The sequence below is a fragment of the Thamnophis elegans genome, chromosome 5, assembly GCF_009769535.1.
Source record: "Thamnophis elegans isolate rThaEle1 chromosome 5, rThaEle1.pri, whole genome shotgun sequence".
Taxonomy (NCBI): domain Eukaryota; kingdom Metazoa; phylum Chordata; class Lepidosauria; order Squamata; family Colubridae; genus Thamnophis; species Thamnophis elegans.
Genome location: NC_045545.1, coordinates 66,174,298 through 66,193,823, shown reverse-complemented (window position 1 = coordinate 66,193,823; position 19,526 = coordinate 66,174,298). Strand labels below are relative to the sequence as shown.

Sequence of the window (19,526 nt, the reverse complement as noted above, 5' to 3'; positions counted from 1 at the left end):
GTGAGCGTGCTTTTCCGATATGATTACACTCCTGTCAATCAGTGCAAAGGGCACTGGTGTTCGTGGATAGGCTGAAAGAGTAGCCAATCTGCGAGTGCCTGTCTGAGCGGACATAGTTGTGGATTCCGGTCAGAGTGGTCTCAGGTACCGGGTGGGCGGATGGGGCGCCTGGGCGGCGGGATATATGTCTTCTGTCTTTCAATGGTTGCGTAGAAATTTAAATCCGCGGAACGGGCGCGGTGTGTTAGTGTGTATCAGTGCTCTGAGCCGAGGATGTAGCGGCCGGCGCCTTTCCTCACCCACTGGAAGGGAGAAATGGGAGGACCCAGTGGTGCCCATTAACCCACAGCCTTTCTCAGGTGACAAAACGAGGGGTGCGGGACTATTGAGGGCAGAAGGACGCAGAGCAGCGCTTGTCCTTTCTGACAATGAATCGGGATGGGCGGGTGTCTGAAGAGTTAAGTCTCTGCCGAGGGGGCTTCGGGAAACAGAAGTGGACCGGGGCCAAAGCTAGCCAGTATCTCGGGTGCAGAGGTCAATCATGGAAGACAAACCTGGCTTTAGAGTTTTAAAAACTACCATAACGGAACTGTCAATTCATCATGATGGGAAGGAAGGCACTTCAGGTGCACAGGTTCCCGACTGGGAATGGGGGAGCTCTATTCTAAAAGATGCGGAAAAGAGTGATTAAAAACACTTATTAACTAGAGACAGGCCATAGATGATTCAGCATTTGCTTACCGACAATTGAGATGTCCCCCCCCCTTTTTTTTGCTTTCGTTTTTTTTAATTGGTGTTAAAACAATACTAGTGTGTTTCACAAACAATTGATTTTTTTCTTCCATGGTATCAGTCGCAGATATTTGATATTATGTTAATAAATGGAATTGGTCTTGTATTTTTTTCACACTTCCTTTGTAACAGAACGAAAATGAATTATTGCAATGTGTGTTGTTGGAAGAAATGTCCTTCTGGGTTCAGTTCTAAGTGTGGAAAAAGACACTGGAAACATGGAGGCTGCTTAGAAAGATGGTTTAATGATGGACAGGACTACATGGCTTGAGGTCCTGGGGGAAAAGGTGATCACATGCTTCCAGGTGTTGGTGAAGAAGAGAGCGAGAGGAGGGGCTTGCTAGGTTTTTTAATACTCTGTTCAGCCCCACCTCTCTGCTTCCTGTTCCTGTGTAAGAAATGTATTCTGATTGGTTGTCAGACTCCCATGGGGCCATGCAGGGGCAACTCTTTAGGCTGAGTCCAGGTGTGGTTGAGTTCTCACATGCCATGTAGTGATACTAGCATGGGCTAATACTAGCATGCCTTGATTCCATCACTCCAGAACTGAAGGGGGGAGCTCTTTATTATGTAAAGGGACTGGCTTGGGCATCTTAATGGCCCATTAACAAAGGGGGATAGGCAGGAAGCTGCAGGGAGCTACTTTGTCATTAAAACATGTTTCTCCCTTTTCACATCCAGGGAAATGTAATATTCTGCCTTTTCAGTATTTCTTAGGATATTTCATTTTCTAGGAGAGGGATGAGTTTTAACTTATTACAGTGTAGCTATCCAGATTTCTTCCAATAAGGCATAAGGTTGCAAGTTACAATAGGTACTTTACTAACCTGATAAAGTTATTTATACTTGTTCAAGTAAATAACTTAAATTCTTTCTAAAGTAACTCAATATTATCGAGTGGTTACATTACTTAGCATAAAGTTCCCTTTTAACAAACTACTTCCATTAGTCTGGGTTTTTGTTTAAAAGATTTAATCGCTGTTCTGACATAAACTGTCAAGATCCATACCTATAGGGATTCATTATTGTACTTACTGGCTCATGGAGATATGCCTCATAATTATTGTTAATAGATTAAATATTGTTAATAGATTACTGCTTTGCCCAGAGGAATAACTGCCAGATGAACTTTGTTATTACACTAAAAATAATCAGAAATTGGGGAATTCCCCTAAAAAAGATATTCAGTTGATGCATTTTTTCTAGCATGATTGTTAATAGGATGTTTCTGTATCTCACAAATAGAGATACGTGAAAAAATGTACTGTTGGAGCTCAGATGCAGGTTACATAGACACAGACATTGTTACAAAAGGCAGCATAAATTGATGACTATGTGAAATCTATACTAACAAAGAGGAAAGTTCTGGGGATAGAGAGAATATAATGATACTTCAATAGTGTATTCTACTCATTCTGTTGTCTAGTAGTCATGAAAATCTGATTTTTATCTACAATACTATTTCATTTTGAAGTGCTTCATAACTATGTATTTAGGAATCATTTAGTATATTTCTGTAAAACAATGTTTCTCCTGTGTATGTATGTGCCTGTGTGTAATTGGAAGGAAAATTGCTATCTATGCTACCCATGAATTTTGTAATTCATTTGTTTTTACATTTACTTCAGTAAAAATAATCAGATTTAAAAATCAGCCTCTTAACTCTCTGTGAACTTATATCTTGGATCTGAGAGTTAGATATGTACTCTAATGTCTTTAATCAAGTGTGAAGTTCACTAAAAGACTTTAGATTCTCCTGTATAAAGTACCACTCTATTTTGGGGGGATGTATTCCCAGGTATATATTAGATAGATGGTGTGTTTTTAGGACTAAGTTACATAATTATATCTATGAATCAGATCAACCTCTTGGTGATGGCTCAAACCTATAGAAATTCATAGCAAAACATTGTGCAAATTTTAAACCAATCTTTAAAATTTGATTATGTTCTCATCTGCCTTTTGCTAACTATTTGGATTGTTAAATATTGAGCTTCTGAACTTTTTAAATGTGTTATATAGTTTAATATTACATGATTTCAGCCTGGATTTTTTAATTAATTGCAGTATGATGTTTTTAATGGATATTGAATCTTCTTTTTCTTCTGCACATCATCTTGGTGGGGTGTGCGTGTATAAAATAATATTTTTAGAATTTTATTCTATCTTTTTCAGTCTTTGCAATGACTACACTTTGGAAAGATATTTTGCAAAATGTGCAGCTCATTCAATATGTGGCTCCTATTGCAATAGACGTAGCATTACTTGAAGGTGTTCTAATGAGGACTAAAGATGACCCCAATGCTTCTGATGTAAGTTCAAAACTAGAATTCATGTTGCAAAATCTTTGTAATACCATGTACCTACTTGACAGATCTTAAAACAAGTATTTATGTTATTGTATAGCAATATTGTAGTATTACTCAGCAGTTATTTAACTATATCTATACCCCCTACAACTTTATTAATTATACATCCTTTATTACTGGATTGATTTTTACTTGTTTGTTCTATAGAAAACATATCTATTTTACATTTGTTATATATACTGCTCATTTTCCACTATTATTTTATATACTTTCAAACCTTAATGGGTAGATAATATACTGGTCAGTGAAGATAGCTGACAATTATCTGCATGTAAAGCAAAGTTCTCAGTAAGTTGTCTACATGTGATAATTTTTTCCATGTATGGTACCATTAACGAATCTGACCGCATGTAGTGATCTAATGCGTGCAAGCAGGCTACAGTGACACAATATACATCGAAAGCTTTGTTTCTTTTATTTGCTTCCATTTGCCTTTCCTTTGTAGCTACATTATTTAGGGAACACTTGTTTCTATTAAAGCTCAGCTTCTGAAAGTACTGTACATAATGCTGTCAATATAATTCTGCTATAATGATATTAAGTTTCCTCCCCTACATACTTCCAGTATGCTTTCAAGATTTGAAAGAGCTCCATTTCATTACTTGTTCAAAGTGTTCAAAGGCAGCATATTCATTGCTTTTCCTTGTTTTAACAGGTTGTGAATTTTGCACCTTTTACACTGTTCCCATCTCCAGTACCAGCAAGTCTGCTTGAAGAAGCCTATTCCGTTCAACAAGATTTTAACCTCCTAGTGGATAAAGTTAGCCAGGATACAGAATTTCTAGAGTGCACTCTTGCCAGGTATGTCTGCCCATCGCATATTAAGAAAAATAGTGTTTCGGTTGCAATTTTCATAGTTGCTGGATGAGTAAAATCCTCAGTTAACAACTTCCCGATATAGTGACTTTTCAAATTTACGAGTGCTGGAAAAGTAGCTTTACATATGGTCCTTGAGCTTACAACTGTTCCAGTGCCCTGTGGTCAGGTGATTTTGATTCAGGTGCTTTTAAACTGGCACGTGTTTAACATTTGCAAGCTTCACAGCCAACTTCTGACAAGCAAAATCAGTGGAGAGAAGCCAGCAGTTGCAAGTCATGATCACATATTATTTTTAATGATTGCAGATGAATTACAACTGCAGTGGAACTGATCTCATAAGTCAGGCACAGTCACGTGATGCCTCATTTAATGACTATATGTTGCTTAGCAACTCAGTTGTGGGTTCTAATTAATTATGGCTATTAAGTGAGGACAACTTATATTAAAATTGATTTAGTGGAATGTGGAAGGAACATTCATATATTCTTCCTCATTGTTCACCATCAGGCTACTCTCTCTGCCTATTTTATTCCCATGATATTTGTCTAATTGTTTGCAAAACTAAGGAAACGTTATGAATGTAGTTCGAAGTAAATAATATCAACCAGCATTTCATCTTATGTTATGTTTAAGCACTATATATATTATAGATTCCAAGATCGCTATACTTTTTCACCTGAATGGTCTTGTGATTCTTGTGGTTAGATGACAGTTGGAAATACATAATGTGAATTCCCAGGCATTATGTTTTTGCTGAAAATTCATGTGTACATTTTGAGGGGATTTTTTTTTACACATAAATTTTTTGCACATAAGTTGCTGTAGGTCCAAATAGCATCAGAAATATGAAAAACTGGATTTTTAAGATAAATAACAGCTGCATTATGCAGTAAACTGAGGAAAAGCTGATGAAAAAAAATCTTCCTAGTAATAAATCTTATTTTCCTAATATGGTATAAATTCTTTTCCTGATAAGCTATTTTATGTAATGAGCACCTTTGCTCCACAAATATATTAGAAAAAGGTATGGAGGAAAAAACATCACTCTAAATTATTTGATCTAATATTTGGATTTCTCTGTCCCTTGTATTTTTATAATTCCTTAACTTGTGAAGAATTCTAGGGAACTGAAAATTTCAATGTTACTTTGTGTCTTTTTTACACATTCTACATATGATCTCTGTTTTCTACTTCTTCCTAGTATCCTTAAAGTGGATGACTTTACAGCTCAACTGTTTAAAATTTACAAGCAGGTTTTGGATGAAGGAATTGCTCAGGTATTTCATAAAAACTATTAAAGCTGCTGATTTATTTCTAATACGTCATCCTTATAGCATTAAACTTAAAAATATCATTAATAATGATGACTCATCCCAACGCCACCCACAGTTTATTGTGAAATGAGCAGCTACATAAATAAAAGGAATAAATGAATGTTTTAGCCACTTATTAAATACAATCTTGGACCTCAAGGAAATCTAACCCTAGATTACTGCCCTACTGGCCTTTTTTTTTTTTTTTTGCCCTACCAAGTACCTTGACAGATAGTCCTCATGTAACATAAACCTAATATTTCCATTTTGCATAAATCAGTCTGGAGCGTGGTGGCTCGCGTGGTTAGTATTTTGGGTTGGAGGTTAGCAAACTCCCTTCCTTCACGCCAGCTCCTGCTGGGGACATGAAAGGAGCCCTCAACTGGGCACTGCCCAAGCAACGGTAATGTCACCGGCTAATCCTTTCTACCTGGAAGTGCCTCGGAGTTCTGACATGAGTTCAGTAAATCAACCTAAAGCTTATCCACATGAAAATAAAACCAAGTTGTCAAAAATCCCTAACTGTGACCCTAATTTCTCCTACCCCTGCCAATACAGAATTTTAATCTACAAATTTTACTAGTAAGCAGTTCCTAAACATAACTGTAATACTTCTACTAATGGTAAACATTCACTCAAAAAGTAACCTTCACATTAAATGTAAGTGTAAAGCATAAAAGAAACCTAACCCTAATTCTAGGGGAAAGTACCCTAAATGTTATCTTGTCAGGCAATCCCTATCATAACAGAGGACAGGTAGTCCTCGCTTAACAATAGTAATTCCTGCTGCAAAGTTATGCAGTCATACAGCATGACCTTACATGACAATGCCACACAGTGATTGCAGTTCTGACTGTTTCCAATTAGTATTAAGTGAATCACAGACAATTAAATGAGGACCTCATAAGATTGCAACTTCTGATTTCCTACCAACTTCCTCAATGACTTTGCTTGTGAGAAGCCAGCAGGGAAGGTTCCAAAATTACAGTCAAATGACCACAGGAGTACTGCAATGGCTAGAACTAGATTACATAAGTAACATTCCTTCAGCACTGTCATAAGTTTGCTCACTGAACAAGTGGTTGCTAACTGAGGATCGTCTGAACCACTAAGTTATTGAAACAAGTTATCCTATATAATTCTGACTACCATTTACCCTAAATACTTACAATAAAACTAGCATACATGCTGAATCAGAGACCAATTTAAAACTTCAGCAAATGATAAATGGCTGCTTATCCTGGTGATTTCAGTCTGCATTTCCTGGGAGGGGATCTGATGTGGCTCAGAAATTCCGGGCATCCATGCCAGGCTTGGATTATCCCAGGTGAACCCTGACACAAGATAGTGGTCACATATCCAATCTGGTTTTCCTATCAAAGCAGTGGCAAAGTGATCTAAAATTTGGAGAGCCTCACAGTTGCTCATGCACTAGTTAACTCCCATATGGATTATTACAATGTGCTGTACAAAGCAGTGTAACCATTTATATCAGCCAATCCTATGGACACCTAACCCTAAACCTTCATCCTAATACCATTAGAAAAGCTCTCCTTTAAAACTTCCCTTGCCAGTCAGTCCCAATGGAAACATGAACCTAGTACCAGAACTGCTATCATGTGGATTATATTATGGTTAAGTGCTCAATGCATTTAATAAACTTACAAATAAATTGATGTTCGATGAATAATAATGCAGAGTAAATGTCCTTTTGGAATACTTGGAACACTTGACACTATAGCTTCTGCTATAGTGGCAACTTTTTGTCTTACTTCTGTTTCTATCTTACAGTCATTGGTTTTAGGAATCAATCGCTCTGATTACATGTTTGACTATGGCGCAGATGGTTCTCCAGCTCTAAAACAAGTAGAGATAAACACCATTGCTGCAAGCTTTGGAGGCCTCACATCTCGAACCACTACAGTACACCGGTAAGGTTGCCATGCAAACTTGTGTTCTTTCACTGTGTATGATTTTAGCACAGCAAAGTTGACTGGAATTCTGCTTTGCTTTGCTTGCTTGTTAATATTTATTCAGGGCTATTTCTATTCTGTAATAGGGATGGCTTAAAGCTATGTAAAATGCTGAAGATTTGCCCTTCACCTTGTGGATTTCATCCAGCAAGTTTTCAATTCTTATTTTAAAGCTACTTAAAAATATCATGTATCACTAAGTTTTTGGCTGGCTCAGATAGAGCATAGTTGAAATGCCTTAGTCAAGATCCATCTGAGAATGTAAGTTACCTATATCCACCCTCTGAATCATCATGCCCCTCAAGATGAGATCCACTCCTATCTTCTTGGCTTGAAAAAGTCTCAAAACCTGGCTCTGCCATTTGGCCTGGGGCACTGAAGAGGTTGTTAATTTTTTGTACTTGCTTTTTGATATTGTGAGCTACCCAGAATCACTTGACAGAGAGATGGATGGTATATAAATGGAATAAATAAATAAATAAAAACTTGAATCCAAAGCTGCCATCTTCTCATCTACACAACAACCTGCTTGTGAGCTCATTGATCATCCAATATATTAAGCACCATGGCAGAAGTCCTTTCTCTTGGTATATTCCCACTGCAAGTGCAAAGGCATCAGCAGAAAATTCTGAATCCTTCTAATGATCAATATCATAAATGATTCTCTATGCTTATTTCTTTTTATTAAAAATAAAAAAACTGAGATTCTTCATCTGAATTTTGCCTTGAATTATTGTTGCTGTGCTTGTAAAGTGCAGTTATAAAAGACAGACAGTTTCAATACAATGGAGTATAAGTAGCTCAGGCTTAAACTCCTTGGTGCTCTCTGAAGTTGGTTTTGTGCTTGGAGATATTTCATTGTACAACTAGATAAAATCAGAGTGAGTGAGTGAGTTTGTTTTCTGTTTATATACTGTAGCTTGCCCTGCCATTTTGGTGGGTTGTGGTTTTCTCCTTAATAAAACATGTTGCCAAGTTCAGAATGTATTTTATAATGACATTTATTAATGGAAACCTTGAATAAATTGATGCTTTGACTACAAAATATATGGCAATGATAATCTTTCCATGCTTGCTTTAATTTTGCAAGTGAAAATGTTTTGTATATATGTGCATTACTCATGAAGGACTTTTACAGTGTGTGTTTCAAAATGTGTTTATGTCTTTTATCTCTCTAATTGCTTTGTCCTGGCAGTTGTGTATTCTCAATCTTTATGAATTCTGTATCTATGTATCCCAATCATAGGCATGTGCTGAATGTTTTGGGGAAATCAAAGGAAGCCTCAAAATTGCTTTCCAATAATCCATCGAAAGGAATTGCCATGGGCATTGCAAGAGCTTGGGAACTCTATGGCTCAGATAAGTAAGATAAGCAGCCTATAAAATATCTGCATAGCTGTGCATGTTATTTTTATGAATACCATATTTTTTGGAGTATAAGATGCACTGGATTATAAGGCGCACCAAGGTTTTGAAGAGGCAAGTTTTAAAAAAAAATTTTTGCACTCTGCAGACCTCCCCAAAACAGCCCGTTTTTCACGAAAACGGACCTGTTTTTTTTTTAAAGGGGCATGAATAGCTTGTAGAATGCTTCTGAGAGGCAAAAACGAGCAAAAAATGGCCCATTTTTCATGAAAACAGGGCCAGTTTTTGTCCAAAAAAAGGGCATGCATGGCCATATGGAGGTTTATAGAGTGCTCCTGGGGACTCAGGGGGCAAAATTGAGCAAAAAACTGGTCCGTTTTTCACTCTATTTCTGCCCTCCCCAGGCCCCAGGAGCACTCTGAAAGCCTCCAAAAGGCTATGCACAACCATTTTGGTGAAGGGGGCAGGGTTTCAGGAGACAAAAAATGCGGTATTCAGTGTATAACATGCACCCAGATTTTCAGCCCCTTTTTTGAGAGAAAAAGGTGCATCTCATACTCCAAAAAATACGATAAGTGATGCCCTGTGACAGAGAAGGCATGCTTCCTAGGTTTAATTGAAGGAACATAAAGCACACCCATTCTGCCTAATCTCATCAGATGGGCAGAAACCATTGGAGGAATTGGCAACTCCTCAAATAACCTGGCCCTATGTCATGAAAAGCTTTATAATTGTACCTGGATGCCATCTAGTAACAGTGTAGTTTGCAAATCAGTAAATGTCAACTGCTTTGGGCGTATCATAGCATACTAATTACTGCCGACCTTGCCATATTTTGGACCAGCTGCAGCCTCCACATGACCTTCAAGGGTAGCCCCATTTAGGATGCATTTCAATAATCCATGAATAGTAGTAGTAGTGATCTTTGAAACCACGATTGAAGGCAATAAGAGGCAGCAAGTAGAATATTAGTAGAACAGTAACAGAAGACTATGCCTGGAGCTTCAAAAAAAATCAGTGGAAATAAACAGGAAGTGGAGCGAGGCCATGCAATATTTATTGTATTATATGTAAAGGATGGACAACCATATTGTAAGCAAAGAGACAAATAAGAGACCATCCCAAACACCCCAGAGGATTGCATAAAGACTGAGATTATGTATACATAAATATATAGAGAGGAGATTATTTTTGTAGATTGTTTTTTATGGGTAGCAAAAACAATTTTAAAAGATTGAGGAGTAGAAGAAATATGAGACTGATAATACTGGGAGGATGAGACGCATTATTTTTAAATTAATGTATTACGTCTAGTTTAGCTTTACTGCATCTGTTTTCTTATATTTACTTTTTTTTTTAAGAGCATAAAAATTGCACTGCTTCTAGGAACATAGCACTGGATTTGTAGAAGCACATTTTGCCTTTGTATTCTTGCAGATTGCCAATCCTTGTTTCTGGGTGTTGCACAACATATAATAAACACTGAATAATGTATTTCAAAATTAGAATACTTTAATTACTGCAATTACTACATAATATATTTTTATTTCAGAGCAGTGGTGATGTTTCTGGTTGAAGAGGCTCAGAGAAATATTTTTGACCAACGTTGTATAGAAAATGAACTATGGATAAGGTAACAGTCTCATATAGTTAAGATTATCATGCTATTCAGTAATGCTGGGCAAAATATCTCAAGCTGAATGTTTCAAATTTGAAATAGGTATTTTGAGTTTGAAACAGAATTCCTTTTTCTGATCTAGAAACACTTTTTAAAATTCCCCAAACATTCCTGCTTTGTACTTGAAATAGCTGTTTTACACTTAAGGTGAAAGTGCTTTTTGCAATTGAAATGGTGTATTTCAAATCTGAATACTTTATATATCTCTGCTATTAAATTCATTCTGTGACAGCTTGCACCATTTATATTTGGTTCCTTAAAACATATTTTGAAGATAAATGTTCAAAATTTAAAATTATTAAAACAAGGCTTAGAAACTCATAGCTTCATGCAACTTCTAAACCTTTTTTTTTGAAGCGCCAGGAATTATGCTATGAAATGAGAGAAATAAGCCACTAAGTAACAAACTTTAAAAAATAAAATAAAAAGGGCAACAACCAATATCCTTATCTTCCAAAATCTCAGGCACATTCCTTTTAATAACTTCACTATCTTATACATAACAGCTCTCTGCTGTCCAAAGTAATAATAATAAAAGTATGGTCTATGAACAAGGCCGTTCAGTTTCTTGTGAAAAATACAAACATGGTTTGCTCTCATCATCTTCCTTGATTTTGGAATGTTGAGTTGATATGTAGTCCCAGAATTTTAACTGTTTTCTGTCCTGGGAGATTCTCACTTCATTGCAAAGAGCAGTTTCATTTTCCAGCTTGAATTCTACTAGCTATTTGTTTTTTGTCTGCAAAGATTTTTAATTTTTTTTCCTGTTTTAAAAATACAAAAAAAATTATGCTTTGTGATGATAATGCATATAGATTTTATTAATAAAGAAAGGGAGATGACAATGTATGATATTTCTCAGCTACCAGGACCTCCAAAATCAAATATAGTAGCTGAACATAGCCATTGGGGCATTAGTGCTGCCACATGGCCATGTAACTTCCTCCTCAGCAGCTGTGGCTCAGGATTTAACCAAAACATTGTTTTATATTAGTCCAGTTTACATTGGATGCCTACTACAGAAAATAATAGTCATCTGAAGTTTAGAAGAAAAGCATATCAGTGTTCTACATCTTAAGATAATATTGTCAACTAATGTTATGATCAACATGTCAGAGTCAACCTATACTGCTAGAGTTGCCTGGCCAAACTCATCCTAATCCTATGTGAAATTTTTCCAAGTAAGTAAAAAGATTGTGAACTCTGGCCAAAGAAAAGCTATTTCATTAATGCAGGCCAAATGAAACTTAACCCAATAATAGGCATATCTGTATGTTATCAAATGAAACATATTAGTAATCAATAGATTAGATAATAGATTTGTGTTATGAAGAGGCACTCTGTCCCTCCTCGTAATACAAATGTCTTCTCTTTGATATTCCCACTATGTCCCATTAATTCTAAAAGATAAATGGGGTCAGATTTACCTTTACAGAAGCTGTTCTGATTCTTCATCAGCAATCTTGTCTTTTGGTATGGGTACTTAGGTGAGGAAAACATGTTATCTTTTCCACATAAAATGGAAGCCCTTGATTTCTGTTTAAAATTCCAGTTCTTCTTGTCTTTCTTGCACCCTAAGGAATATCAAGGTGATCCGAAAAAGTTTTAAAGATGTGTTTGAAAAAGCATCTTTGGACAGTGAAAAGAAACTGTATATGTAAGTAGCACCTATAGGTCTGCCGCTGAATTTTGTTAAACCCTAGTGGTAATATAATATATTAATTATCTTAGGTGGAAAATTATCTTGTCTACATCCAGCCTCTAATGTCATTTTAGAAAAGCTTTGTTGAATCAAGGCCACAACATATTAGCCTGTTTTTAACTGACATTTTCCATAGCTTGAGAAGGCCAGTTTCTTTGCAGTGTCTCACCTTCCCAAGATCTTTCCTCAACATGGAAAGCAGTTTTTGCGGTTGGCATAGAGCAGTAACTATCAGCCAGATATGTTTAATAGTATCCCTCATAGGAACAGATAGTAATTTCACAATTCTTTCTCCTAGTTAGAAATCTTGCAGCAACATAGAATAGAAAGAATTAAACAAAATATTTTGTTAAACAAGGATTAAACTAAAATTTTAGATTATTAGGGCATGGATAGCTCATATGTGAGCTTAATTTTCATGTATCTGTCTGTAGTGTTTGAGCACTACAAAATATTTATGTTGCATTTGCTAAAAAATAATGTAAGGTATTTGGAAATGTTCACATCACATTCACCAGAATATAAATCAAAAATTATTTTTACTTGGATATGTGAAATAAAATTTTAAATAAGTAGCTAATGAATGGCTAAATTAGTACTGGTGGAAATAGAGTTCATTCAAGGATTTAAGTGAATGATATCCTGGTTACTATTAAAGCAGTTTCAGTTACTTAATACATCTAGTTGTATCCTAATTCCCTGAAAGGTTGGAAATCAGTTATATTTATCAGTAGAACTATAAAAGAATGATCTGTTTGAAAACGCTGATTTTACAATATTTCAGTAATTGAATGTAATGTTTTTGAAGATGTAATCAAAGCATTCAAAATGAATAGAAATATACTTTGCGGTAATGGAATGTATTGCACAGTTTTTGTGTGTGAGAGAGAGGGTGGGAGAGAGAAGGATTGAGTAATGGAGGACTTAAAAATGGAAAAGTACTTACATATTTTGTTCTCTGTTTCAGAGATGGGGAGGAAGTAGCAGTGGTATATTACAGGGAAGGCTATATGCCAGGAAGTTATAATGAACAGGTTAGTACCGTAATGATCTTTGGCAGATAGGCATAAGGTATATAATTTATTTTAAGGACCATTTAGACAATTATCACATATTTCAGGATGAACTGCAACAATACCAATCATATAATAATTAAATAGAAGTAATGCAGAAGTTTTGTATACATTAAAATGAAATTATTCTAAACAGAGTTGGGACCATGAGCTATGAAATTAACTCACTGAAAATTATTCAGTTCTTCCTGTGATAGTTGCTGTCTTTCTCTAAATTAATTTCAATAGTTCATTGCCATTTCAAAAAACATTGCTAGAATGCTCATATGACTTTCTAAATTATTCAGAAAACAATGACAAAGTTCTGAAGTGATTTCAATTGGAAGAGGGGAGGAGGAATTTTTAAGTTTAATAGCAGGGTACTTTTGACTGACACGTCAAATGCAGGCTGGCTATTTCAGTGGATAAAGAGATATTTTTAGGAGGATGAAGGTTCGTTCTCACGAGCTTGGAGAACGAACCTCCACTCTTATCCTTCACCCAAACTACAGATATTTGCGACTATTGCAAATATATATTTTATGTATAACTTTTGCTAATATTCAGGTAGCCAGAGGGTTATCTGTGTTTCTTTTCACCTTATTAAACAGTAGTAATATATACATAATTTTATCAGTTTTTATACTAAAAGATTCTGTAGAGATGTGCTAATTTTTCTTACTTAGTTTATTGCAGGAGATGCAGATGCAAGGGGGAGAATGAACATATGCGTTTCCTCAGCTGCATGATATAACAACCATTGTACAATGTCTTAAATACTATATGTTACAAAAGCATCTGCAGTGAGATACCTTGTTTGTTTTAAGAACTGGGAAGCACGGTTATTGCTGGAAAAGTCCAGAGCAGTTAAGTGTCCTGATATAGCTACACAGCTGGTTGGAACCAAAAAAGTTCAGCAGGAGCTCAGCCGACCAGGAATCCTGGAAAGATTCTTGCCCAATGAACCAGAAGCAGTGGCTCGATTAAGAGCAACATTCACAGGTCTCTACTCCTTGGAAATGGTAAGTAGCAATATGTTGTCGGACTTGGAGATTTAATATATGCAATGCTATAATGCAGTACAAAATTGGAGAGCACAGTAGCAATAATACATACTATATAAAGTATATACCATTAATAAAATCTTTTGGTAAATTGGGAATCTTATTTTTTGTCTTAGAGCTATTATGTATGTTTAAAATGTACTAGAATTTTGTTGTTAATAACCAAAGTTAAGCATTTGCTATGGCTACTTTGCAACAGTCTTCTTTTTCTCAAGGATGAAGAAGGTGATAAGATGGTTGCCACAGCTATTGCTGACCCAGACCGATTTGTGTTAAAACCACAAAGAGAAGGAGGAGGTAATTATTTGCTGGGCTTGTATAATGAAAGTTCTAATAATTTATTTTTTAATCATGTTTTGGTTCTAAAACCACTCAGCCACTTAAATCATCAGATATCTAAGTTAAGAGTTGACCAGTAGTGGTTTAAATATGTTCAGAATCAGAATTTCAGCTCCAAAATCTAATAATTAATTTTAAAAATCTGTAATATCTTCATTGCAAATAACAAAAGTCTGAAACAGAATCACTTTCAGATACATAAATTCTACAATAGCAGAACAGTAGAGCTATTTAGGCATTCAGCTTAAAAGTCACATAAACTTCATTTATGCCATGTTTACGATAGAAAGTGTTCTGTAATCAATGTGCATATATGCAAATATCTGAAGAGAGCCTTCACATACACAACTACACATACACAATGCAGAAAAGTTCATTATATGCACATCTTTTTCAGCAAACCAATAGCAGGGGTATGGATGTTAGCTTTCATTGTCTGTTATCTGTTAATACAGTTTATTTGTATAGTTTGTTTTAAAGTTATAGTTTATTTGTACAATTTCAGTTAATTAAACTCCTGAATAGGGCTAATATTAAGTAGAAAATCTTGAGTAATTTATCAATTTTTAATATTTTATAATACTTAACAGTCACAATTATCTCCGACTGGTGATTCTAAAAACTTCCAAAGAATGAGAATGTTGCTTGCTGATAGTTTAAGTAAAAGATAATTCTGCTGGAAGAATTTAGTTATTCCATAATCACTGCTTATCTGCAGTCTTGTCTAAAATACTTAATATCATTTATTAAACTGCAAAAAAATCTAGCATTAACTAAGCAATAAAAAGGCATTCCACTTTGAAGTTATCTTCCACAAATAAAAAAAAATGCTTTATCAGATCACACATACAAATGTTGTACTGTACAGTTTTGGGGAGAAATGCAAATCTGGCCATGTAAAATGTTGCTAATAGTTTCTCTTTATTTATCCTTTCCATTTGTCCTTCATTATTTGATATTGCTGGATAGGACAAGAACCTAACATACAAATTAGCACCTTTGTTTTGTCTAATATTAACTTCTATTGCATTGCCAGGGAATAATCTCTATGGAGATGAGCTCAAGCAAGTTCTGGAGAAAATTAAGGACAGTTCTGAGAGGACTTCTTATATTCTCATGGATAAGATAAAGGTTCTCCCAACACTAAATTATTTATTGAGGGCTCATTGTCCACTGAAAGTATCAGAATGTGTGTCTGAATTGGGAATCTTTGGAGTTTATATCAGGTGAGAAACTGGCTGTAATTCCTAGAGATATTAAAATTTTACATTCCTACTTATCTATTTGTAAAAAATATATAGTTTTTTGCTAATACTTTGGATAAAATCTGCACATTGATTTCATAAGGAATAGTGATTATCTGGGAAGTATTTGTTCCTGTTGGCCCTGAAGAAATGGACAGTTCCTGGGTGTTGTTGAGTGCATGCACCTGTATGTTAGATCCATGCCCCTCCTGTTTCATGTAAGACCTTCCAGGAGGTAGCATGAGATTGGGTCTAAGCAATGGAGAATTCTTCCTTGAGAGGGGCTGGACCTACCTGCACTTCAGAATAAGTCAGGCCTGTCACCTTCTCATAAGTCTCATTGCTGGATTCAACTCTGGCCGTCTCCTTGTTGAGAACATGGTCAGGCTACAGTTTCAAAGGGCTCTAGCTGAGACATAATTATGTGGATCCCTTTCAGTTGGTTTTCCTATCTGAACATGATATGAAGACAACATTGATCACATTTGATGATGATTTGTGAGAAAAGCAGAATGAAATTGGTGCATCCAATCTATTAATCTGGTGGTTTGATAAAATATCCTTCTGAACCACCTCAGGGATTTGGGAATGGGAGGCATGGTATTGAGGTAGTATTCCTCCTTCCTCTTGAGTTCAGTTAGCATTAATGAAGGGAGAGAAAGTTGTAGCCGAAGACCCTTGTTTTGTGGAATATCTCAAGGCTCAGTTGTCTTCCCACTTCTGTTTCCGGACTGCTGGGTAAGGTCATACATCAGCACAGATGTTGATGACAGTTGTAAGAAGTTGACAGTAGGCTCCACTGTGTATCTTGTGATACTATTGTGTGAAAGCTATAAGGACTTGGATGGGGGGGGGGGGCAGACTCTACCCTCATAAGAGCTAGCGACTGTAGTACTCCCTGGATCCAGAGATTTCCTGGACAGGATCACCTCTCTTCAAGTAGAACTAGTAGTGCACAATATATGGGTCCTTCTAACTTATAGGCCCTGCTTATGACCACTCATGCATTGGGCATCTCAGAGAGATTACTACCATGTGCATTACATGGGGCTACCCTTGATTATCATTATCACTGCTATGAGCTTCCAGTTGCAATTGAAGGTACTGATTCTTACCTATAAAACCCTTCACGGCAATGGGCCAGGTTATTTTGAATAATTTCTGCTCAGCTATAAGATCCTACAGGGTTGGTGTATTTAGTTCCTATTTAGACCATATCTTCTGGGGAGGATGGAACAGCCGCCCCCTGAGGTTCATTAGCCCAGACTGCTTATCTTTGAAAGGTATTAAACATCTGTCCTTTTGCCAGTCATGGTCAAGGAGTAGCATGATTCTATTAGTTGAATTTTTCCTAATACTTTACATCAGGAGTAGTCAACCTTTTTATACCTACTGCCCACTTTTGTATCTCTTAGTAGTAAAATTTTCTAACCACCCACCGGTTCCACAGTAATTTATAAAGTAGGGAAGTAACTTTACTTTATAAAATTTATAAAGCAGAGTTACAGCAAATCCCTACCGCCCACCATGAAAGCTGGAACGCCCACTAGTGAGCAGTAGGGACCAGGTTGACTACCACTGCTTTACATCCTCTGTTTTTGTTCTTTTTGTAAATTATTTGTTCATTATATTGTTCTTACATAGATAGTGGATTGTTTATTGATAATGTATGACACTCTGAATCATGTGCCAAGTACAGAACTATATACGTATATATTGAAGTGAAATTTAATTTAGCACTTTAATAAAATATTTGGTGGTAGAGCACACTTTGTATGCAAATAGTCACATTTTAGTTCTTGGCATCTGAAGCTGTGGCTTAAAGTATTATACTTTACTAGATACTATTATACTAGAGTCTCTAGAATTGTTCACAATAGACAACAGCAAGCTAAATAAACGAGTGATCCAAATCAACCTCCCGACTATAAAGATGAACTAGGTGCTAGAAGTCACCAGATGTTGCATTAAATGTATCATGTACTTATAGGAATATCTTCCCAATCCTCAGCACAACTAGTCGATTTAATATGCCACCTTGCTATGTTTAATGAAACCACTTAATAAGGGAATGTAAAATAAATCAATTTTAGAAGAAAGTACTGCTATCTGCCACCTCCTGACATTCTTCCTGCTACTTCCAATAGAAATACAATAGAAAGAAAACAAGCATGTTCTGGATACTCTGTGCTTGAGTATTACTGTTAAGCTATACTGATTCTTAGATTTCTGATGGACTACAACAACAGTCTCATGCTCTAAAACTCCAGAACTGGCTTTCCCCCCAGGTGTTGGGATAATAACGTTGGAGCCAAAAGGCTGCATAGATCAATGACTTAAAAGGTGATGTGGATAACTGCTTTTTTTATTTAAAAAAAAATGATTTTGTTTTTAACCATTTGTCAGCTGTCCACAGTTGTGTGCCATAATATGGGCAGCCATATACTTTAAATAAATAAATTCTTCCACTGCTTACAACTGAAATACCTTCATTGATATTATAAGAACACTAAAGTGTTTTGGCTTGCCATTGCAGAATTGTTGAGCAAGTATACATACACAAATGATCTGCTTAGAATCAAGCAGCTTTGCTTAATGGAACTCTAACAAGATTACAGATAAAAGGTTGAACAATGTTACATATACTTTTTTTCCCCTTGCAGACAGGGTCAAAAATTTGTGATGAACAAGCATGTGGGCCATCTCTTGAGAACAAAGGCTATGGAACATGCAGATGGTGGAGTAGCAGCTGGTGTTGCTGTCTTGGATACTCCCTATGTGATATAAAAAGGACACATTTTTAAAGGCATGATTGCCAAATAGCAGATTTTGTAATCAAACTTATAACAATTCTTTTTAATAATTTGCAGTCCTGCTCAGAAAATAGAGGATTCTAAATTACCTACATTGAAATTTTCTACAATATCCTGTCAAAGATGACACCTCATGGACTTAATATGCTTTTAACAATCATGGTCAACTGGCTGATAAGCATTTCCTGAAAGAACATGTGGATTTCTGATAGCAAAAAATATTATTGATAACTTTCTACATATTCAAGATGTAATTCTATTTTTCTCAAAGTAGCATTAAGGAATGAAATACTTTCAGAATTACATTTTTTGGGGGGAAACTTCCTGTTTCACTCTGTTTCTGCCTGAAAATGACCTGAGAACAAATAAGAATCATGTATTCATGTTGGTTTTTATGGTGCTTTTGATGAGCTCCTTTGAAAGATGCACAATCACTAACATTCGGTAAAGGGACATAATAAAAAGCATAAAATCATTTCAGTTTCAGTGATTCACTGCACCCATCCGTGTTTTATAAAGCAACAAACCTAAGAAAAAGGTGAAAGAAGTGTTTAGTAGGAAATCATTTCAAAACCAGCTCTTAACATGCAAAACGTCTATTGCAGCCAGCTTTGCTAGAACTAATTTGAGCTAAAAATAATAGTGAAAGACTCATCAGTTCTGACTATCTCATGTCTGAGTAACTGATAGGTTACAAAAAAAAATGTGTCAATACGTCTTTAAAAAAATAGCAAATGTGTAATAAGTTTAGAAAACAGATCATCTGATGTGAGGAACATATGTGTTAATGTAGTGTGTTTTTTAACTGAGATTCTTAAATCTCCAAATGCTGTGAAACAATGGAATTTGTCTTGTGGCAGAAAGCAGAATATTCTTCTTGTAATAGCATTGACCGTATACTATCTTTTCAGCCTTTCACACCTTATCACTTTGCTTTAGAAAGATGACATCTCTATATATGTCTCTTTTATTCAAGAGTACTATCTCACTTTGCACGTGGATA

The 19,526-nt window shown here is 35.8% G+C and overlaps 1 protein-coding gene across 2 annotated transcripts; it reads left to right on the top strand.

Annotated features, from left to right (window-relative positions):
• Positions 1-38: 38 nt before the first annotated feature.
• GSS (glutathione synthetase) lies at positions 39-18,998 on the top strand. 2 transcript variants are annotated; one of them, XM_032218453.1, is made up of 13 exons: positions 39-144; positions 2,968-3,104; positions 3,817-3,962; positions 5,182-5,257; positions 7,085-7,224; positions 8,513-8,629; positions 10,184-10,264; positions 11,889-11,966; positions 12,979-13,045; positions 13,891-14,085; positions 14,343-14,424; positions 15,503-15,692; positions 18,374-18,998. In XM_032218453.1, exons 2-13 carry the CDS (start codon positions 2,976-2,978, stop codon positions 18,495-18,497), a joined length of 1,425 nt encoding a protein of 474 aa, XP_032074344.1. In that variant the 5' UTR covers positions 39-144; positions 2,968-2,975; the 3' UTR covers positions 18,498-18,998. The 2 variants fall into 2 exon arrangements, with proteins under 2 accessions (XP_032074344.1, XP_032074343.1); XM_032218452.1 differs by lacking the exon at positions 39-144 and adding an exon at positions 151-359.
• Positions 18,999-19,526: the final 528 nt, after the last annotated feature.

Excerpts from the sequence above, each read along its gene's own strand:
- GSS (XM_032218452.1), top strand. The coding sequence starts at position 185 with ATGTCTTCTGTCTTTCAATGGTTGCGTAGAAATTTAAATCCGCGGAAC. Across the intron at positions 14,086-14,342 it reads GTCTCTACTCCTTGGAAATG|GATGAAGAAGGTGATAAGAT; the intron begins GTAAGTAGCAAT and ends CTTTTTCTCAAG. Across the intron at positions 14,425-15,502 it reads ACCACAAAGAGAAGGAGGAG|GGAATAATCTCTATGGAGAT; the intron begins GTAATTATTTGC and ends TTGCATTGCCAG.